This window comes from Corvus kubaryi, unplaced genomic scaffold (assembly GCF_017639235.1).
Source record: "Corvus kubaryi isolate FWS band 111438036 unplaced genomic scaffold, C.kubaryi_AGA036_p1.0 37308, whole genome shotgun sequence".
Taxonomy (NCBI): domain Eukaryota; kingdom Metazoa; phylum Chordata; class Aves; order Passeriformes; family Corvidae; genus Corvus; species Corvus kubaryi.
In genome coordinates, this window is record NW_024581096.1 from 5,820,931 (window position 1) to 5,845,117 (window position 24,187).

General features: G+C 41.0%; 1 protein-coding gene across 2 annotated transcripts in view; it reads left to right on the top strand.

The window, feature by feature from the left end:
• Positions 1-474: 474 nt before the first annotated feature.
• Positions 475-24,187, top strand: part of ANKRD55 (ankyrin repeat domain 55) — a 47,031-nt gene continuing 23,318 nt past the window's right edge. Inside the window, exons 1-6 of one of the 2 annotated variants that reach the window (XM_042028327.1) lie at positions 475-1,120; positions 8,120-8,242; positions 10,106-10,236; positions 12,298-12,407; positions 16,038-16,098; positions 19,668-19,796. In XM_042028327.1, the coding sequence (XP_041884261.1) occupies positions 1,081-1,120; positions 8,120-8,242; positions 10,106-10,236; positions 12,298-12,407; positions 16,038-16,098; positions 19,668-19,796 (594 nt within the window). In that variant the 5' untranslated portion in view covers positions 475-1,080. The remainder of the gene's footprint in view (positions 1,121-8,119; positions 8,243-10,105; positions 10,237-12,297; positions 12,408-16,037; positions 16,099-19,667; positions 19,797-24,187) is intronic. The other variant, XM_042028328.1, reaches the window with a different exon arrangement.

A 24,187-nucleotide genomic window follows, 5' to 3' on the forward strand; every position in this document is an offset into this window, starting at 1 on the left:
TGCTCAGCCATCCCCAGGACAACAAGGCTTCAACACACACAGCTGTGACTTGGGAAGACAAATGCCATCACTCTAAACATCCCTCCTTCCTCCTTCTTCCCCTGGCTTTATATGCTGAGCATGCTACTATATGGAATGGGATACCCATGTAGTCATTTGTGGGCAGCTGTCCTGGCTGTGTCCCCTCCCAACTCCTTGTGCCCCCCCAGCCTCCTTGCTGGTGGGGTGGGGTGGGGTGAGGAGCAGAAAAGGCCTTGACACTGCATGAGCACTGCTCAGGGAGAGCTAAAACATCCTGGTGTTATAAGCACTGTTTCCAGCAAATCCAAAACACAGCCCCATACCAATGCTTTGAAGAAAATAAATGCTGCCCCAGCCCAAACCAGCACAGCTGTGCACTGTGTGTCTGCTGCACTGTGCTGTTGTAGCTGACACTTCTACTGTGCGGCTGTCCACTTCAGCCGCAGTAGTTTGCTGTCCGTTATTGTCCCGTCATTGTACCTTAACTAAGTGTAACTGGGTAATACCAAACTGAGGTGGGAAGGCCCTACGAATTTGTGTTCTCTGCGCTGGTGCTCGCTCAGGTGGTGCCTGAATGCATCATTTCACGAGCCGGGCTCAGGCACGTGCAGAGCGGACAGCGTGGCCGCAAGGCTGTGGCCAAGCACGGGGCACCGGCGGCCCGCAGCACGGCGAGCTCGGGTGACCGCTGGGCCCCTGGAGCTCTGCACATGCTCCGTGTGCCAGCCCGGGCCGCTGGCGGAGCCCCGCTGGGCTGCGGGAGCTGCGGCATCCCCGAGCCGCGCGCAGGCACTTCCACTCGCTGCAGCCATGGCATTTTTCAGAATCTCAGAGAAGCTTCCAGGGGCACGTTTTTAAGAGAGTCCATAACAGAATATAATGTTTCCGTCAGGCTCTTGCCTTGCCTACAACCTGCAGCCCTAAAGCGAGTTTAATTCTCTGAGAGGAGGACTGGTGACAGCTATCGTTTCACTGTGTACTGTAATATATGAGATTCTGCCCTTAAAACCTGGAGCTGGCATTTGTCTGGTCTGGTTGTAAATAATGACATAGATCACAATGGATTTCAGTTCCTCATCGGTGTTTGATCAGCACAAAGGTAAGTCACCTGCTACTAATTTCAAAATCCTATGGTCCTCCAATGCGTCCCATGCAAATATACTGAGATTACTTGACAGAATGAGTAACATAAATTTTTGGGAAAGATCAGGTTTATTTTGATTTCATGTAAAGGAATTTCTTCCATCAGTTTTAGACTGGATGGATATTTCAGTCTATTGCTACAGTGATTTCTAAAATTTAATTTTCAGCAGAATAGCAACAGTGTCTGGCTACTCTTATGCTTAGCACTGAGAGATGTATTCTATATACTTATTTTTAGATTGTATATTGGTCTTCTTATGGTTATAGACATTAAAAAGAGTTGTAGTAGTACCAAACAGAGCAGTTTAAAATGGAGTAAAAAATTTAAGAACAGCTGGTTTTCATAAGTCTACACTAAAAAGACTAGAAGCTGACAAGTGAAATACTTTGCTTTAGGAATTTAGCTGTATAGGGGAGTATTGCCATAATTGTAAATTTAAGATATCACTAAAATCCCCAACATAAAGATTTTCTACATTGTAAGGTTGGTATGGAAATAAAAATGTCTCTTTGTTGTCTATTTTGAAGTTAAATGTTAAATGTCACATCTTTATTTGCCAATACAATCTTCTATGTCTTATGGCTTAATCCACTGCAAGTGTAGCAGCATTCCTTTTATGTTCCCAAAGCAGGACACTGTCGTTTCCTGATTATGCATGTTGCAACAAATTTCTCCTTAAGCTGGTTTACCAAACAGTATGTGTGCAGTGGCCACAGTTTGCAGTGCAGACCTGAAAAATATCCGAGCTGACTTGGCCACGCTGGCCCCACAGTAAAGGGGGCTGAGTGTGGAAAAAAGATGAAAGCAGGAGGAAGACAAGATACTGCCCTTTAGGCAGCCGGGTGCCACAGGTTGTATTTCATGCTTGCCTACAGTTCTCTGGTGAACCCAAAGTGAATACAGCCCCTATAAAGTGGTGGGTTTATGGCTGCCTTTCAGCCACAGTAGCACTCAAAGCCTGAGCAAGTCTTGGGAGCACTGCTTTACACCAACCCAGCTGGGACCCCCATGTAGTGGGGGACTAGTGGGAAGTAAAACTGAGGGACAGGAGAGAAAAAACTACTACCAGCAAGTATAAAGGAGAAAGGGAAGTGCAGTGGTAGAAGGGGGATCTGTACTGCAGGAATAGAGACAGGTACTCCTAAATCATGTGTGAATGATGCAAGGAGCACTTTTCCCAACAGGACAGACTTGTGGGGCTGACTGAGCTTCTGCAGCTCCAAACAGCCATTCCAACCTCTGCTTCTGCTGCACTATGAGTATGCTCTATGCCACATGCCAACCCAGTAGGGCTCAGAGCGGGGAGGCAGAGGGGAAACCCTGCATGCTCAGTGCCATCGGGATGGCTGCCAGGGAGCCAATGGAAGTGGTGCCAAGAATGAGGCTGGAATATCACCAGGGCTGGGGAAGGAAAAGCCAAGTCTTCAGATGGTTTAGGGGGCAGAAAGCAATGCAGGAGACTGCAGACCCTAACCAGTTTATCCAGATAGAATGGAGAGAGGTGGGAGGCAACATCTGCCTGTCACTTCCCTTGCCCCTAATCTGCACCCCTTCCTGCTGCCAGGCCACTCTCCACATTGACCCATCCTAATTCCTATCCAGCATCATCTGCACCCCATGTCAGTCTCCACCTACATCAACTCCCCAGCCAAAAGGTCTCTTCAGTATAAATTCATCATCTCTCCTTCACCAGCTCTGCAGGAATGCTTGCTCATTAGGTGATTTGTGACTTACTGCTTGCCTTCCCTGCTAGCTGCGTGGGAGGTGGATGGGGAGCAGGAGCACAAAACTCACAGTAATGGGATACTGAGCTCATTGGTTACCATGCAAAGAACGGTCTATTCAAAACTTACAGTATATAGTGGATTTTGTCTAAATATCATCTTAATGTCTGTTATTGATTTAAGCAGGCATAATTTTTTCAGCAAGGAAAAGGGGAATGTCTTTCATTACAGCAACTTATAACAATGGCATAATACAAACTATCTTTCAAATACACTAAATTACTCTCTGTTGGTCTGAAAAAATAATTCCGCTCTCCTCCCAAACCTTTTTTGCTCCATCCCACACATCAGAAGACTCTCCCAACTACAAATGAAAATAAAACCCCAGCATTCCAAACTTGAAAATCACACAGTCTCTTTGCAAGATGTCTTATGGTACTGCTCAATAATATCTTATAATACTTACAATAGTAACAGCAATATGGGTGGGACTTACAGAAGGCAAGCAGCACCAGAAACCCCTTCCCTCCTAAATGCTTGGTGCCGTTTAAATAAATGTGTGTTGTTCCTGGCTTCAAATGTTTACCAATTAAACAGAGAAGCTAGACAAAGGCCTGGTGCATGCACAGCCAGGCACACACAGGGATTACTGCTTTGTTAAGTGCTCAATAAAAACACAATAGCAGGGAGTAAGTTACAGTTTTCAAAAACTGCACTCATCCACCTCCCGCTGACCCTTGACACTGACATGCTGAAAACAAATAAACTACCCAGTATTGTATCCTGACAACAAGGTGTAGGAAATCACGTATGGCCTTTGGCTAGTGGCAGAGACAAGAGGGATTATGAGATAGAGGGTTACATGCCTAAATATTTCTTCTTCCCAGTGAACGTGAATTATCCTATATTCCCATCTTCAGTTTTTAATATCTTGTGGTTTAGCAAGTCCTAAATCAGCCATTGTCAAGAGCATGTACACCAAGCTCCAGCAAATTCATTTAGAACTTAAAAATCCAATGCTCTAGAAAGCATGCACTTATGTGCCTCTGTTGTACACTTTGCAAAACAACACATCAGGCAACATCACAAATTGTGTAAAACATGCATTCTCCATAGTACAGTCAGAGGAGAATTAATGTCATGAGAAGCACAATTTCATTGCTCTGAATCCTGTGATCATTCTGTATCTCTTTTTATATACCCCCTTTTCTGACCAAAAGAAAACTACTTTGCCTTGAAGAAATGATGCATTCTTAAAACACTGCAGCTTATTTCAGATAGATTGGTGTTTAACTTTGATTGTTTCTGAGGATTTTAGTACCACCCTGTATGTCATTTAGTCTTTTCTTCCAGACCTTTCTATACCACTACTGTCAGCCTGCAGTTTCTCCCCTGCTTTTCTCTATACACAAGCTCCTAAATGGAACTTCTGCCTTTCTGAATCTGACAGCTTCCCCAGTAGCATAGCAATTCTCCAAAATAAAATGTAAAATGTATTTGAAATGGGACTAGTATCTACTGGCATTTATAGAACAGCAAGATAATGATGGAATAACTCTACCACATTAGAAGGTGAAGAGTCAGGCATTTGGCTGTTCACAATCCTTTTATGCCACATGGTGCTTGTGCCCCAGCCACAGCCAAGCTCCCAGCAGGGTAAGCTCACAGCAGGGGACACAAGTACTCAGTACTTCACTGTTGCCTTCTCTGAACCATTCCTCTTCTGCCCAGGAAGGTGTCTTCAAAAATAAATGTTACTAGCTTTGCACCCATACTTCTTCATTCCTTGACAGGGTAAGCTGGAGGAAGATGAAATGGTCTTGTTGTTCACCTGGAGCCAAGTGCATCCAGCACAAACGACATCCAAGCTCTCCCAGCATTTTCTGCTTCCTGTCATGTGAAGCATCAGAAGACCATTTATCTGTCTTCCTTCTCACTCCCCATCCAAAGTCATACAGGCCATGTTAAAGACACCCCACTTGAAGTTGTGTCACCCTACAGAAATGGAATTTGTGTCAGTCTTCTTTATTCAGATGCACAACATGGGCACTCATCCATTCCTCCTGGCCCAGGCTCCCTCACCAGCAGGGTGACAGCCAGCTCCACCTGCATCTCCTTGCTCTGGCAGCTAGGACTCATGGGTGGGGAAGTGTGAATCTTTGTGGCCTTCATGCCACCATCGTTTCACAGGAAGGGAGCCTGTGTTCTGCAAGAAGGGGCAGGGGCAAAACTCCATTCATCCATCACTCCATCCATCCATCCATCCATCCATCCATCCATCCATCCATCCATCCATCCATCCATGTTTTACTTCCTCTCCTCATACAAAAGGACAATTGCTCTGGGGAAAGCAGACTGAGCCCAGCACAAGCAAAGGGGAGGTGTCTTGGTTTTATCTAGGGGAAGAAGGGCAGAGATACTCAGAGACCCACATGAAGGAGCGCACCCTTGTCCTCATCTTCCTGCCACAGCACCCTCCAGGTAAGCAACTGCTCTGCTCAGGAGATGGAGATTTTCCTTTTGTGGCTGGATTTCTCTGCTCCTGACTCACAATAGGAATACTTTACAGTACTTACAAGGCAAAAAAAGAGTACAAAATTTACACATGTAATACATCAAAGGAGGTGAGGGCCCCTTTGATTCACTGTCTGCCTCAGCCCATCTAAAGATTTCTTTCCCACTGCCAGCAGCATCTTCTCTGTACCATACCCACACAAAACCTGCACAGCTGTACACAACAGCGGCCGTGAGAGGAGCTGTGCCAGTGCTCATGGCTGGCACACCCTGGTACCTCCAGAGACTGGACAAGAGGCGCAACACAAGCAATCAACCACTCAGACCTGAGCTTGTCATTAATATGTTTTTGTTGAGTGTACCAATTGTGAGAGGCATCTTCAGGTCTGACATAATAAGGAAATATATTAACTGGACTGGTGATAAAGTCACTTCTTTTTTTCATGTACTGGTCACTGATGATGACTCTCCAGAGGCAATGACTTCTCATCTCTCTGCATCTCCCAGGCCCACAGGACAAACCTTCTGAGCCAAATGAACAGTTACCTTAGCAATAGATCCATCAACAGAATAAAAATCAAGTTAACATTTTTGTTCACAAATTTAATGAGGTGTGTAACTTAAAATACCAGTTAGAAGAAAGAAAATAAATTAGATTCTCTTTAGTTGAAGAGCAACGGAGAGGAAATCTGTGACAAAGGCAGATTTAACATCAGCTTTTTAATTCTCCCAAGCCCACAAATAGAGTTCCAGCTTTGACAGACTAACCTATTGCAGGGTAAGAGCTGATTGTGTTTCCATGGCAGCCAAATTTTGAAGTCCAGAGTGCTGATTGCACCCAGTGAGAGAAGGTCATGTGGAGAATTAGGCTAGGCTGTAAAGCCCAGCATAGAGCTCATGCAGGTTCATCTGAGACAACATCTGATCACAACGTGAGTAGTGTGGCTAATATTTAAAGATCCTTTTTCACTAAAAAATATAATGACAATGTTTAAAATATAATTTCTACCAATGTGTTACAAATATAATTGATTATGGTTAATAGCTTTATACTAACTTTTCAAGTGCTCTTTAAACTATCTCACCTTTTTTGCACAGCTTACAGAGTCATGCTATCTGCAGAAGTACAGATTTGTACAGTACAATTTGACAGTACAGATAAGTCAACAGTCACTTAATCTGTCTTTCCTTTGATCAACTCCCTAGTGTGATTTAGGCATTTTCTCCAGCTAACAAGGTAGTGCAGTGGCTGGACAAGTAATATGTTCTAAAGCTCTGACCCTGTCCTGGTGTAGCCTGGAATACAGTTAATTTTCTTCTTAGCAGCCAATACAGTGCTGTATTTTGCATTTAGTAAGAGACTAATGTTGACAACACAGTGCAGTTTTAGTTGTTCCTAATTAGTGCTCACCCTAAATCCAGGACATTTCAGTGTCCTGTGCTCTGCAGCAATCAGGTGCTCAAGAGGCTGGAGGAGCATGGCCAGGAGAGCTGACCTGAACTGGTCAAACGGATATTCCATACACAGACCAACATGGCCAGGGTGTGAAATGGGGGGAGCTGCAGGAAGACAGGCTGGGAGTTGGTCAGCAGGTGGCAAGCAACTGTATTGTGCATCACTTGCCTTTCTTCAGTTTTATTCATCTCTCTCTCTCCTTTTATTGGAATTATTAATGATTATGTTGTTGTTGTGATGATGATGATGATGTGTTATTTCAATTATTAAACTGTTCTTATATCAACCCACCAATTTTACCATTTTCTGGTTCTCCTTCCCACCCCACAAGGGTCAGGACAGTGATTGAGCATTGGAGGCATCTGGGGTTAGACCTGAACAGACCCTCAGCCATTGTGAACAGTACAGCTCACTGCAGCTGTACTTCTTTTCGAGTTAATAGGGATCAGAAACATAAGACTGTTTCTGACCAACAGTACATATCTAGAGCATTTTACCATAACATCTGATTTGACCCTGCACCAAAAAATCTACTTTTTGACTCCTAGAGTTAAGAGGTCCACTTGAAGCATGTGGAGCATGGGATGACCAGTCTGAAAAGAAGTGAAAAGCAAAGAAGCAAAGAGAACATCGCTATTATTTCCTTAGAAAGAAAAGTCTGAGGAAGGTTCCAGAACAGGTCCTGCAAGGCATCTGCTTTAAATAATAACTTACACTGTAGCTGCCAGACAAAATAAACCTCTCCTGGGTTCAAAGCAATAGTCCACTTTTCCTTTTTGCAGGAATTATCAACACAAACCACTGCTGCCAGAAGCTTACTCTCCCAAGAAGAGAATTCCCTTGGACATTGCAGGGAAGTGAAAAGCCTCAGTCTTCTGACTGGTGCAAGAATAACACTGAAACTGAAAACACCTAGGTCCTGATTTCATCCTATCTCATAGAAGTGCAGCCAGAAATACTAAGAGCTAGTTCCGTTATTACATTTTTTTCTCAAGTCATGTTACATTAGTATGATTTCTTACAAGAAGTGGAAACTTTCCAGAATTTTTCTTAAGTCCTTTGAGTGTCTATGTTGGAAAGTTTTTGGAAGAAGTTATGATGAAAAGCAAGTTTCAGATGACTAACAAAAACCACAGTGCTGTTTAGATACACTTTGTTCCACTCCAAGTTACTCAGCCATTTAAACAAGTGTCATAATTTTCACTATTTATCGCTTGTACTTGCTCTCTGCTTACTCATGGACGTGCTCCTTCTCTGCAGCTGATGCAGCAGAAGAGATCGACTTGGCTGTGGTTTACCAAGCAGCAGCTAATGGGGATGTGAACACCCTGACTGCAGTGATCCGAGAGGATCCTTCCATCCTGGAGTCTTGTGACAGAGAGGGTAAATAAAAGCCGAACTTGTTCTCAGGAGATCTGTTGCTTCAGCTTGCAATTAAACTTTCCATTTTTTTATTATGATTTTTGTGTTCAACAAATTATATTTAGTAGCAGAATATGGGAAATTTGAGTTATTCGTTGGAACATCCACTGGAAATGCACAGTTTGGATAATTCCTTCCCCCTATAATTGTAAGATATTTTTATATGATTACAAATAAGCTGTTTTGCTATAATTAGAGAGTACTTTACCATTAATTTAGTTCATCTTATTTAGGGAAATGCTGAGAAACTGTTGGCATTTCAGGGGAGGAAAAAGAATGTTTTTACCAATGCCAAATGACATACATTCTGCACATCTCTAAAGCAAAGGTTACAGTAGGTGTACAGTCACAGTATGAATGGTTTTGTCAAGTATGAATCATTTTGCCAAATGATTGGTTATACAGTCTGCAATGATCTAAATGATCTGTTTTATCTGTCAGGCTGTGCTCATTTTGTGTTCAAGTTACTATTTAATGTTATTACAAATTATTGTACATTGGCTGGGTTTTCTATGCATCTGTTTCCTAAGTGAATAAGAACCACAGACCTCTGGAGGCTGTTCTCAAGAATAACCTTTTTTTTGTCAGAAGTATTTTTTTAATTGCAGTTTCTTATAAAGGCCTTTCTAAATTCTTAAAAAATTCTTTTTAATTGCAGTGTTCTTCTATGAACACTGTCTTTTCTAATCTTTAACAGCTTCTACCAAGCTACCAATTTTTCTTACACTTTAAACAAGCCATTCTAACTGTTATCTTTAAAACATCTGCTGGTTAGTAGGGAAAATTTACTCAAGACAAAATGCTCCCAGTCCAGTTTGTTAATGGGAGAGACTAGGTATAAAAGGTGGGTGGAGTAGGTGGAGATGGATTGGTCAGCAAACAGAAGTATTCAGCTCCAGAATTAACTTGTTTCCTAGGTTGTCCATGCAAATGTAACTAAAGACCAGTTTTGCAACACAAAACATACAGCTCATATCTTGCACTTCTGTCAGGCTCTGCATGACCTCAGGTTGAGTAGCACATTTCCTCAGCAATCTCATTGAGTCCAGTAAGAATAATTATACTTCAACTATATATGAAGTTTCTAATAGTCTTATAGTTTCTAATAATCATGTTTATTCCCAGCTTAGTAATTTTAAATTGCTTTTTCAGATTCTGCAGGAAAATCTCTTGCCGTTTTTCAGCAGTTAACAGAATGGAAGGAAAAGGAAGTAATTAAATACTATACTTCATGAAGAAATTTGATTATTAGGTTTAAATGTAGATTTCAGGGGTTTTACAAAACTGAAAATTTTTGCAGGATATTAAAAAAAGTTCTTATCAAAACAGGAAATAAAATGTCCTAGACCAAATCCAGACTTCAAATTAAGTTTTCTGTGCATAAAGGGCAACTCACACTTTTATACCTTTGCAAGGGACACCGCTTGATTTTGTAAGTCTTTTGAATACACAGACAGAATGAAGCTGGGTTTTGAGAAAATTAGACAAGTACCATCTGTCTACTAGTCATTCTGAAGAATATTAGCCTCCAGAATGGTGTACAAAACCAAAAGTTCATTTTGGGAACAGAAAAGCACTTTTCCCTCCAAAAGCACAGTTAATGAGGCAAAGCTTTTGCTAATATAGTCATGCTCTTTTTAAAATCAGTGGTCAGTGACTGGCATAGCAGTTACTTCCTGTCTAAAAAAAGCTGAGTACAACTATTGAACAGTTGTCAGAGAAAGGATTTGTTAACTTGCCAGTGTTAACATTAGAAAATAACAAACTGTATCTTATAAACATGACAAAACAAAATTGTAAAATAAATTTGGCTCTCTTCCCCAGGTTGCACACCTTTGATGCATGCTGTGTCAGGACGCCAGGTTGATACAGTGAAGCTTCTGTTGAAGATGGGAGCCAATATTAATACTCAAGATGCTTGTGGACGTACCAGTCTGTCTCTGGCAACATATTTGGTACCAAGACTTGGGGGACAAAGATGGAGGAAGGGAGTAAATGTGCAGACCAAATAAGATTTCTGCTTATACTACAGAAAAACAAAAGTGCAAGACATTTAGTTCTAGACAACAGTGGAATTGGTTTTGAAACTTTACTGCAATGCAGACCTGGAGCAATGATTGTTACAAGAGGATGAGGACTCCTGTCAGATACTCCTGTCAGAGTGTCCTTTCTCTTTTGGGTTGTAAAATCAGTGCATGATATGAGGATGTCACAAGAAAAAATTTTTTCTATGCACTGGAAATTTCCCTCTTAATAGGCAGATTGACTTCTCCCCCTTGCATAGTCAGCATTAGATATTTATGCTCAGGTGAGGGCTTTCCTGTCTCAAATTCTGGTGATCAGCAGGCATGTGTTCCTGCACACCACATGAACCAGGGCATTGCTTCTTTTCGCTGTGGTCCTGGACTTTGGATGGCCAGGCTGAGAACTGAAGTTCAGGGTGTTGCAGGTGCTGGGGCACTTGTTCAGATCATAAACAATCCAGTCCCCTGATCAACCTACATGCAAGTGGCAGGAGGGGCAGACATCCCACCGAGACATTTGGGAAGGGAATTGTACTTCAGAATCTGTCTGAAGCAACAAGTCTCTTCTCCTTAGTCTTCTACTCCTTGCGGGAGGTAATTCAGGTTTCAGAGAGAGAGTGGGGACCAAGTTAGCCGAGCAGATTGGGCTTCCGTTATTAATCGGACAGAAAGGAAGGAGTGTCCAGCCATGCTGCATAGTATGAGTTAAGCTGGATGACTGCCAGCCCATTTAAACAGACACTGTGGCAGCCTAATTAAATGACATACCTTGCACCTAGTTCCTTCCTGAAAATTCAGGACAAAAACAATGTTCCTGCTTAGCTATGCAATATTCAGCCAGAAAATAAATGTAGAAAATAACAAAACAGGCAGTCCCATCCAGTGCAAGGATCATGCCCCACTTACTTGAGAACAAACATTTCCTCTGCGAGATATTTTTAAAAAATCCCATAATAAGTGTCATGCTCCTTTTTTCCTTCCTCTTTTCCTGGAGGGGAAAAAATGTTCTTTGGAAAAAAAGAAAAGACTGGAAAAGATTTAAACCACCCAGGCTTCTAAATTTCCATTTCTGTTTCTCTGAGAGATGTAACCAGAGGTCCAGAGAGAATTCAGCTGTGATGTCTGTCCAAACAAATGAGTTCAGGAGAGTTGCACAGTCAAGACTGCGTGTGGGACTTGGTGGCCTTGTACTTCCACCAAGAACTCCAACAGGGATGTTCTGATTCCACCATTCCCCACATTTGCCCCAGAAATGCTCATAATGCCAATCCAAAATAGCTCATATGGGAGGGAATGATCTTTATCAATTGCCTGCTGAGGTTTTAACGAAACACTTAAACTCATGCTTGATTTTGTTTAGACTTAAGTATATGCTGAAAGATTCATGCAGTCACAACCAGACTGTTTACTTGCTTTTATGTGGAGGTGATCAATAGAAGGTTTTAGTCCAAGAACTGATTCATCCCAGATGTTTTGGTGCTATTTTCAGTCTAGCATTGCCGCTAATACAAACTTCTGCAACAACATTTATAAGACCACACTCTAAGGCTTTTTATCATTGATTTGCCATCCCTGCTAAAATCTCACAAATGAAATGAGATTGAGTGCTCATGTTCTTGGTTTGATCTAGCATGATTGAATTCACATGTAAGAATATGTGTAGTATTTGCTAGCGATACAGGAATTACCAGATTTTTACACACTGTTAGTGCTTGCCACAGCTGCAGGGAAAAAAAAAAACAAAAGCAAACAAACAAAATACTGTGTAAATGAAACACCTTTTCAGAGAAATGAACAACCAACATAGTTTGAGACCCAGACTACAAAGGGGAACTACTGTCAGTGCTGAGAACCCTCTACTGAGGAAAAAAAGTCCAGTTCCTCTGCTGCCAGAAATGGCTACAGTCACATGCGAATGCCAGCACCAACAAGAAAAGATCTGGCCTTACACATTTCACTTTCCTCTTTGATATGCTCTAATTTCTTTTTTAGGGCTGGCTAGAAGGCTGTGTCAGCCTGCTCAGGAATGGTGCTAAGCAGAACATACCTGACAAGAACGGGAGGTTGCCACTGCACGCTGCCACCGCAGAGCCTGATGTGAGGTATGTGCCTGGCTCCCACACCTTTTGCTGGCTGAATCTCACAGGTAGCCAGCAACCCAAGGAGACCCCACATTAGGAATAATAGTTGTGGCAGCTACACTTGTGACCTGCATCTTTGTTTAGTGGTTACCATGAAGCAGGTAGAGAGGAGGAAAAACATTGCACAATATTTGTGTACCAGAGGTCGATGTCCAGGTAAAGTGAGGAGCCTGGTTTAAGATTGCAATAGCTGGTAACAGAGGTTGAACCCCTGTGTTTCCCCTGCCCAACTACCTTTCTGTCACCTACCCACATGAAATATTTCAAGACTTCTTCTCTGGACTTCTCCTCTGAGTAGCATGGTAAATGTGAGAAAAGTTTTCCACAAGACAATCTCTCTGAAAACCCCTCCCATTAAGGGGAAGTTAAGGATTGGTGGTCTGGCTCATTTTTAACTACTGCTACTGAAGGTAGAGTAACAGCTACAGTGTCTTCACAAGAACTCTTAAGAAATATTCTCTTTGTCTGATTCCAGCCTGTGACAATAGGAAGGTTTAATAAATTTGGTTTGTACATTTGAACAAATTCACTCAAAAATCTCCCCTAAGTAAATCATGCCTGAAGGTATAGGAACATTAAAATGCCCTAGGGTATATTACTGTGTCCCACAGCCATAGGGAGAAGGAGAGAAGATCCAGCAGGCAGGAAGTGTGCAGCATGATTGATTTCTTTAATTATGTTACAAACTCTTCTATAGACTTTTTTCTTCATAATCTAATTGGACAAGGATCAGCCACCCCTTGGGGGTGATTGGCTAAAATCCTAAAACATCCATTGTCAAAATATTTTTCTACTGTACCATAAACACGGCTTCTCAGGGTTGCAGGAGTTTGGTTGTTTACAGAACTCTGCTACTATCTCCTGTGAGAGAGAAAAGTCTCTCACGGACTTAGAAAACAGCAAGAAAATCCTTGCTAGCAGCATTTTTGTATCCACAAAGGAAGACATTAGAAATACGTAAAACTTTCAGTACATGCAATATGTTCATGTGACTTAATCACTGAGTCTACAATTTTGTTGCTGTAACCATATCGGACCAGCCCAGACATCTGGCCATTTCTGCTGATCTTGTTCTCCAGCCTATTTTTATAGTTTTATTCATTTTCCACATTATCTTTGCTTTTCATGCATCACTTGAAGGGAATAATTTGAGATTTCTGCAAAAAAAAAGGTCACTATCATTAAACAAAGCCAACACAGAAAGAAGAGAATGTTTGTATGACACCACACATGCTGCTACTTGAAAGGGAACACTACATTAATCTACTCTACCAGGAGCACCCTGGCTCCCCTGAATGTTTTTCATGTTCTCCATAGATACAGGTAGATCTTTCTTTGCTTTACACAGTTTTGGTTTTCCTCTCTATTCCCACTGGGTTTGCCCCATGCCCAGACACAGGCCTGGAGCACTGACGGGAGGAGGCTTTTCCATGGTTGTTGTCACTCCCTTGAATCCTATGTCATTGCCTAAAGAGAATATCCAATGGCCAGTTATGAAATGCTTTTGCAGCTATATTTGAAAGCTGGCAGTCCACTGCTGCAACCTCACATGCTAGATGCAGCATGGAAAGACAGAGACAGTTCATGTATCGATTTGATAATTGATTTATGTGCTCCAGTGCTTTCTATGGAGCCTAACAGGCAAGGTGGAAGGAGAATCAATTGCTGATCTATGCCTTTAAGAGTAGATATCAGAGAAACCTCAGCTGCATGGTTGGATATCTACATATTTAAATGGTAGCACTTAAGTTGCCATAATGGTCTAATGATGTAACGGAATCAAAGTTTATCAGTGATAAAGATTCTAGTCAAATAATTAGATTTCTTTCACACACAGTGGTTTCATTGATCATATCTGGAGCTGAACCACAGAGCCCTGTATCAGATTATAAAACTATGTGATAAATGGGCTTTACAAGCATGATATCTCACTTTCGTTTTCCTCGCTAGTCGATGTTTACCAAGACCTGTTTTCAGACACTGAATTTCTGAGATTCTGAGTAATTTTGCTAAATGACCACAGAATCTTTCTTCACTTCTACAAACTTTTACGAAACCAATCACAACAATTCTAGTGTCATTCTTTTCAGAGTTCCTATAATATGACTCAATTTAGAAAAGGAGGTGTAACACCTCTTTTCTAGAAGAATTTGTATCCATACACAAATGGATTTGAAATCAAAGCAAAATCCCTATCCTGGGATCTGCCCAATCATCACCCTCTTCATTCTGCTTTATAAAAACCCTAAATTTGGACTCTGAACACCTGAGGAAGATGTTACCTATAGATAAAATTTTCACCTGCAGAATTACCAAAATCATCCCTAAGCAACTGTAAATATCTTCTTTTGAATGATTTACATATCTAGTTCTTTGTTACCTGTAGGGAAGAACAAATTTGACATGCAGCATTCTCAGCTTCATCTAATGCACACACCTAAGCACGGTTCAATCCAGAAAATACACTGGAAGTGGTTGAAGATAAAAAGCAGCAAAAGATTTTCATTCAGTCTCCTCTGCATGGGAATAAATGCAGGATACATTCGTTTCTGCATTACCTTTACATTTATCAGCTTTCCTTCCTTTATTCTTCATCATCTTTTACTTTCCTTGCTAAACAGCATGTGTTCTTAATGTCCAGTTTGTGAAGGTTTATAGCAAATTCACACTTTCAGGTGAGCCACAGGTTTGCACAATGATCCACTGAGGATACATCCTTCCTTTTGCTGGAATCATAAGAACTGTACATTCATGTTAGGATTGGCTTTGTTACAGCATGTGACTGGATAGTGTTTTTCATTTCCATCGTCCAGCCACATCCATCATCCAAACACTTCGCATCCTACTATAAAATACAGCCATCTTTGCCAAACCTATAGTGATTTCAGAACATCTTCACAAGATACCAAAAGGAAAAGAAAATCAAAATCCATGAAGTGTTAAAAATATTGTGCTTGAATAATATTTCGTTCATACTTTATTGTTCCCTCCACCAGAGGGGAGTGTTTGTAGTCCAATATTCTGTAAAATGTGAACACATGCATTTCTATGTTTTATGCCATAATAATGGCCCTATTCCAGCAGACATACTGTAAGGCCTTGTAAAATATTGGGGTTTGTGTGTGTAAACATCCAGCAAGCATGCTTATATACATATACACCCACACACCCACAATTGTGTACACTACATCACATTATTCTGAGATTTAAACAGAGTGAAAAATCCTTACAGAAGCTGGCATTTCTGTTATTTTAGGACATTATAAAATAGGTTGACAGTGAATTGCTAAGCTACCAAAAACTACACACACGTATAGTATTATACATTCTGATTCTAGCCTGGCAATCAGCATAGGAGTTATTCCGAGTGGATCTTCTTTTGATTCCAAGCTCCAAACTTCTCTTGTTACCATAAGCCATAAAGTCCTATTTGTTTTTCTCATATGACAAAGCTCAAAAGTAAGATACTGACCTGTGCCCGTCACTAATACTGATTTTTCATGAAATTGCACATTTTGGTTTTTAAAAAACTGTCAGTTTTTCAGGTTTAGTCAGGAGTACAGCACACTGATTATATCATTGCTTCCACAGGCTTCTGAGCGTGCTTCTGCAGCAGTCAAATCTTAGTGAAATTAATCATCAGGACAATGAGGTGAGTGAGCTTGTGCTTCAAGTCACAATCCCTTGAATTGAGGGCATAGAAGCCATTCAATTTTACAATGGGACTTCACACTACCAAAAATTTCTATAACGCTTTTGCTGAACTCTGCAAAGTACTATCTCATTTTTCTTTCTATACACTATGTACCTGTAGGCTAATAAACCTTCTCTGTATTCAGCCATCTATGAGGTACCTTGAATCCATCTCTTAAATCATTTGTCAAGACAATAATTGCCCTTGATTCTTCTGAAGTTAGACACTGGACCAAATCTTCACCTTTACCAATCATAAGTGTTCAAGGCCCAGCTGGACGGAGCTCTGAGCACCCTGGTCTAGTGGAAGGTGTCTCTGCCCATGGCAGGCAGGTTGGAACCAGATAATCTTTAAGGTCCCTTCCCACCCAAGCCAGTCTATGATTCCTTGATCCTTGATCAGAGAGCCAGCATTACACAGAACAGTCATGGAAGCACAAAAATTTGTGCTGTTGTCTTCCATATGAAATCGTGTCCTGCATGTATATATAGCGTACATAGGAGAGTGTTAACTTCCCATGTTTTTCTCCAAAGAGAGAAGCCAAGACACAAGAGAGATTCTGAGTGTCTTTTCATATGTTTCTCTTCATTCTAACAGTTGCTCAAGAATGTGTATCTTTTCCACAGCGCCAGAATGGCCAGAGGGCTGTTAATTTGTCCTCTTTCTTATCCACTGAAAAGTTGCAGAACCTGCTCACAACACCCTAAACCAGATATATATGCTTTGTCTTGCTGTAGAAATATGTTGCTAATGAATTGCGTGGAACTGTGGATCATTGTTTCATAATATTTTGCTGTAATGCACTGCTACATGCAATTTGGAACTTTTAGTCCATCTCATTGTCATTTGGCGCTGACAATATATTTGTTCAAGTGTCAGTACTAAGCCCTGAATACTCATGTTTTCCGAAAAATGTGGATCCTCCTAAATGTTTGAAACTAATAGAGCTGTTCTCTTGGCATAAGTAAAACACTTCTGTTTTCTCATCTGACACTTGAGAAAAACACCCTGAGGAATGCATGAACACGTAAACAGTAAGAAATACACCTGGAGGTTTCATAGCTTCCACAACTGTGTCTTTCTGTGGGTTTATTAGTTAAGCCTGTGAGATGACAATGTGAAGAAACATTCCCTGTAAAAGCCTTGAATCTGAACAAAACAAGTGTCACACTATATTTCTCACATTCCCATTTCTTGGGTTTTGTCCTTTTATGTCCCCTACTGCTCCTTATTTTGTATGAATGTGCAATTGTTTGGCTGTCTCACCTCTTGTATTCTGCTGGACCTTCAGCTTTGACAGTTCTGATATCACTCTCATGCTTCCACTTACAAGCAGTAGTGTATCTACCAGCGGATGCCACTCCAAGGTGGTAGCACTATGCACAAATGCTGTGGGCTAGGCAGTCATTGCCTGCTGCAGAAAGCCTACAAACGTGAGCTGCTGCTACAAACAGCTCAATGCTCTTTGCTCAATTGGGCGCTCCGAAAGGACATGTGGAATGTACCAATTATCAGACAGGAAATGGAGAAGAAAACAGGAAGCTCTCTCTGAATCCTTGGTGCAGCCACATGGCTACAAGAGTAAACTGAAAAAAGATATACAAGAAAAGGACTACAAAGATGATAATAGTTTTAGAGCAACTTCCTTACACAGGCAAGCTAACTAAAACTAACTAACTATAATAGGACTTTCAGCTTGGCAACTACTACAGAGGGATGATATAAACCCATGGTATCATAAATTGCATGGAAATGAAACGAGAATTATTATTAACTGATCTGGGATTCTTGCATGTGAAAATATGGGGACATCTATAAAAATTATCAGGCAATAGTTTCAAAGAAAATGAAAATAAATACTTTTTCAGAAAATGCATCATTACCCTCTGAAGCGCTGGTTGTCATAGGAATTCTTTAGTCTAATTACCAAATATTAGGTGGCAGTATATTGTCAAGCCTTGTTTCTTGTATTTTTACACTAAGCACCTGCTACTGACCTCGCTGAGTTTTATCACTGTACTATAGAGATCTTTGAAAACTATCAGCAGTTTTACATTCTATGTTACAGCTCATTCTGCTGGCTACCGCAGTAGAAACAGAGAGAAAGTTGATTTTTCAAGGATTTTTTCTTTGGCCGTACCAACAGACTGAGAAAGGATGACAGAAAGAAACCGTAGTTTCTCCTTCTTCAGGGATTTTTCTGCTCTCCAGGACTAGTGACAAGTACTCATTTCCCAGCTGGAAATCACTGAAGCCTTGTAGATAATGGCACTCACAGATAATGTGTGTCCATCAGCAGTACTAAGTCACCCATGTCTACTGACATCAATGTCAGAGCTCCCATTAATTTCATTGGTGCAGGAGTTTACCCTCAATTTTGGTTTCACAAAACTGAAACCCCCATGATTAAGCTTTGCAAACGCTAAGTAAAACCAAAACTGCTCTCATTCAACTGCTCTGTTGTGTTATCACCCATACTTAAGCCACATGGGAACTTAAAAGTCTTACAAGATACGTGATGATTGAGAGAAATGAATGTAAAGGCATTCAAGCTTTTAGTCAGAAAATCACTGCAAATAACTTCCACTTTAATGCACTGATAAGCTGTCTGCATCAATACAGCTCATACTTTACCTGGGTTGTTACCGGTCAGCTTTATGGTGCTCTACTTCAAGTTTTAATTGCTTTTCCACTCAACCTTTTTTTTTTAATGCTTCTTATCCTTTTGGAAATCAGACAAGACCCTTGAAATGCATTTTTCTGGTAAGAGAGAAAACAACACCTGCCCAAAGTGAAATGTTACCACACCTGAAAAACACCAGCAATTTTTTAGAAGCACAATGAATGACTAAATTTATACAGAGAATCTTAATCCTTATGGATACAGAGTAAAAGATAGGTGTGTGTAACAATGCTGAAGGTGCAAATATAGGCCAAGAATTCTCTGATCTAAGACTGATTGGATGCAGTTAAGATGGAATGAAAATGCAGGTGAATACCTTACCATTTGCTTTGTTTTCTCCCTGAAGAGTAAATATAAAATGTTTATATTGTGACTTTTTTGTGGACATCACTCTGTCAGTTCTTTAGCTTGCTGACTAGTGCCAGCTGCAATACTAGCTTATGATATTTATTTTGGATCAAAGATAAGATAAAACATAAACATCACTCTGTGTAATGCTGAAGCACCAGTCTAAACCAGGCTTTTCTCACAGGATCCAAGCTGAGCAGTGAGGAACTGTCTCCCAGCCATCATTGCCCTCACCACAGGTTTTTTATAACAGGCTATAGGCATGTATGGAGGTAGCATTTGTGTTTGTATCCATTTTCTATAATAATTCCAAAAAGCTAATTGCTTGGTTCCCCCTGATGACTCCACTAATTCAGAAGCTGCTACTATTTCAAATCAAGGTGACGAGGGAAGAGTTTGTCCACCCTGGATGGCTTAAGGGCTGCCTAGCCCTTAAAGACTTGAAGGGTGCTCCTGTGAGTGACAATAATTTGCCCTCTGGGTTTGTGGCTTACAGGGCATGACTTCACTCCACTGGGCTGCATTCCACAACAGACCCCAGCACACACAGACTCTGCTGCACAAGGGAGCAGACCCAACTCTGGTGGACAAGGACTTCAAAACAGCTCTGCACTGGGCAGTACAGGTGAGCCACACCATGGTCCCACTGGGATGTTTATTGAGCTGACTTGGCTATTGTGGTGTCCTAAATACTCCTAAGGATATAGCTGGGGATGTGGAACAAGGAAATTGGATGCTAAGAATGCCCATTAAGCCCCAGCATTTTGCCAGTGGGTATGGATCAAGGATCTAGCATCTTCTTCGGGGACCAAAGCATACTCAATATCGGCTTTGCCCTATTGCCCTAAAGTTTTCATTCAGCTCAGTGGGACTATGTGTATGTTTCATATTGAACTCACACCTAATTTTTTTTCACTAAATCAGGGTTTCAGAAACCAGCAGCTTAAATAGTCTTGCCAAAGGCCTTTGGGAATAAAATAATGTAAACACAAGTTAAAACACATTTAAAGAGATACAGCTGTGAAATAATTAGCTGAAGGGTTGAGACCCTACTTCTCTGGAGACTGGGGAAGACATGGAGCAAACACATTTTCTGTTGAGCTGTACGTTCCTATCTCATACGCAAAAAAACATTGTCAAACACTGAGAACATCATTAGAGAAACAAACCATATAGGTTTAATGTGACATTAAAAACTGTATTATGTAATTGTTAGTAAGTGATCTAAAGCACAGCATAATTTACTGGCTTTCCTAGTTTACTGCAGAAAACTGCCCAGATGAAATTGTATGTTTTAACTTGCTCACTTGCCATAGCAGCTTCCAGTATCGATGTTCAAATCACGTGCACAACAGGTAAGCCAAAATAGAACTCACACAGAAATCCAGCAACATTTTCATACAATGACCAAATATTTGCATCCTTATCTTTTGGTCTAAGTTTGCTCTTCTTAAAAGAGGCGTCAACAAAGAAATTTAAAATCTCTGAACTGCCATATACTATATTTGTTATGGGGGGGGTAAGGACATCTGAGCAAATAATCTGTTTCCTTCAACCACAGCCTCACAAAGATGGTTAATATAATAGGCCTTTATTTTTTTTTTTTCTGAAGTAGAGGTATATTTTGATCTCTGCAACTGGTATTATTTCAAAAGTTTTGTTCTTCTTTAATCCTCATCATTCTTAAATTGGACTTGTTATTTGCCTTTGGAGACTAAAGGTATCTACTCTGCTATCTGTTGTGCATTTTTACCAGGTTTATTCCAGTTCTGGCTGCTTCCAGTGGGAAATCTCTGAAACTCATGCAAACTCCTGCATGATAGCCAGTGGTCTGTATCATAGCTCTAGGGACAAACTGTCTGACAAACAGAAAGACAAAAGTGAATCCTTTTTATAACATTCAGAGTTCCCCTCCTTCCTTAAGCTTTCCCTGATTCTGTATTTTGTATGTTTCATTGTTTAATTCCACTGTTAACTCGCACCTCCACCCTTCTCTCACAAGTGTGCAGAATAACTCTTGAGAAATGGGGAGATGGAAACTGCAAAACCCACTTGGCCTCAGGTGGGGGACAAGTCACAAATACCCTCTTTTCCTTTAAGCTGCTCCTGGAAATGAAGAGGAAGTGTGCAGAATGACACACACCCACACCCACCCCTTTTTCCCTTCTTGTGAGATTTCTGCCATTAAGCCTTATAAATTGCTTCTTCCATCCACATACTTCTCCACACTCTAGGTCCAGAAGGGGCAGTTGAAATACCAGAGCATGAAATAGATCTGTTCACATTTCTCTTACTCAAGAAGAAAACTCTTGGCCAAGAAAAAAAACACTTTCACGCAGTGCTCTCTGCTGCCCTTTTAGGCTCCCGAGATTTGGCTACTGTGGACAGGCACAACTTTTTCTGCTGTGACAGAGAACAGAACAACAGCTCTGCTGTATGGGATCATCATTATGTCTAATAGCCTCCTCCATGATTGCTGGAAAGGGAATATTTTTCCTTTAAGAATTGTATAAATATCTTTAGAGAACAAGAGACTCACAGAGCTCAGACAGTACAGCTGCAGGGGTTATTTTTGGCTGAATAGAGCCCTGTGTTTCTTTTTTTTTTTTTTTAATGCAGTACGGGGAAGAGCAGACGCTGCACAGAAACTTGTTTCAGAGGTTGCAGGAAGGAGGCAGTTCGTGCACACTGGGCTGAAACACAGAGTAGGACCATAAGAAAACCATTGCCCACCCTTCAAAACCAAATTCTTGGGCATGGGGCATATTTGATATGAAATCATTGTTCCATGCTGGCTCTGTCAAAGACTGCATGTTTCTGGCTTTGTCTTCCATCAGGCATCGTGGGATGATCAGTCCCATCCATGTACCCAGCAGACCTTGCCCACACCAAGGTCTGCCTCTTTTGAAAAGCTCAAACCTCCTGCCATTCAAGTTCACATCTTAAGTGCAAAGGTATCAGTGTCAAAAACACTGGTAATTACTGTTTGGCGTGAGACTACCTCATACCACATTTTTCACACATGCAATATTTCTAAGCGCTGGTGCAGACAGGCCTACTAGGAGTGTCTCAGGAGGTATTTCTCTCATTTCACTGCAGCCAGCATTAATTACTGTAGTGAAAAGGAAACACACCTTTGAAATAAAAAACTGTTAACTGATACTGGGACAAAGGGTAAAGTCATTCTAACAACTCTAGATAATGGTATTATTGAAATCCTAGTAAAATATAGTATATACCACACAGCATGCACTATCCTACTGCACAGTACTAGACTATAAAAGTATTAGTAGTACCTTGGAAGCAGCTTGGGAAGATTTGGAATCTTGTTATGTTGCCTTGCCAGTTGTCATCGTTTTTACCAGAATTTTCTTTGTCTCTTTCTCAAAGACTCTGGCTCCCAAAGACATACTATTATGTGAAAAAATAAACAAAAAGGATAAACAAAAAACAGTTTGTTTTTTTTTTTTAAAGTGAAGAGGTACAAGCCTGTAGGAATAAAAAGAAAGCAACTAGAAAGAAGCTATTAAAAATAATATTCTGCCATGGGGACCTGTGCTTATGATTTTTTAATAGGCTGACTTGGAGTGCAAAGTTTTAAAAAATTAGAAGCCAGCATATTTGTTCCATAACAACAATGCAGTTGTTTCATTCCCCTGTTTCCTGAGAAGAGTGTAATACCTGTATATATAAAACACACTGTAAAAGAAATACTTAAGTAATTATTAATTCGTGTTTGGCCAAGCATTGCAGTCTCTCTGTAATTACTTGGAAGGTGAAAGCACACTTAAATGTCAGGATCTGTGGGAAGGAATGTCTCCATTGCTGTAGGAGATCTCAAGGACAGAGCTGGTTATCCGGCCAGAGCAGAGGAAGGGTCCAGGGAAGGCAGTGGTGGCTCAGAATCTCTCCCAAGGGATCACTGCTGTCCTCCTCTCTGCCCTGCACCCCATTGTTTCATGTGGGCTCCATATGGTGGAAGAATTCAGAGAGACTTCCAAAGACATCTTAAAACCCAGTGAGTGTTTCTCTACTGCAGGTATGTCTGTTGTTGGACTGGCCAGAAAAGGTGCATTTGGCAGGAATGGTTCACAGTCTAGTTGGTTTCAGTCAGATTTCTTTCCCTGCAAAATTGTATTTCTTTCCTCCCTATTACATGCAGTTTTCTAGAGATGGCTTGAAAGGAAGAGTAGTGATTTCCTTTTTTATGTCACTAGCTTTAAAGATGATTTTGACTGTTAACAAACAAGTCAGAAAGATATTCAATTTTCATTTTTTAACTATACACTTTAAAAATCTCTTTCTTGTGTAAATATTGTCATTCCAGCAATGGTACAGCTCTTGCTTATGGAGGCTGGAACATTGCATAGCAGCAGGGATCTACAGAGTGAGCTGTCAGGTTGCAAAACAAGACGGAAGAGAATTTGCAAATAGTTTTGAGGAAGAAATAAACTTGCTTTAATACCAAAGAGGATTTTTCCATAAAGTGCCCTAAATATTTGTGACATTGTCTGCAACAGTGAATTAAATGTGCTTGAGTCTTGGCTCTGGCGCTGAGGTGAACTATCATGGGACAACCTGTGTCCCTAGTGCTAAACTCTCTTATTCTCCAAAACAGGATGGCCATACACAGACCACCTACTGGGAATGATCTGGACCCATGCGAGCTCCAGGAACTGCTGGGAAAGTATTAATTGACCCAGGCCAAGGGAGGATTTTAATAATTACATGGTACAGACAACCAAGTTCCAGTGCTGAAGGATGTTACTGAGTGCTACTTAGTTTTTTATATAACTGCAACCTATCACTTCACTTTTAGTTATCACAGAATCATGGAATAAACTGAGTTGGAAGGGACACACAAGGATCATTGAATCCAACTCCTGGTCCTGCACAGGACACCCCAAGAGTCACACCATGTGCCCAAGAGCATTGTCCAAATGCTTCTTGAACTCTGTCAGGCTTGGTGCTGGGACCACTGCCCTGAAGAGCCTGTCCCTGTGCCCAGCCACCCTC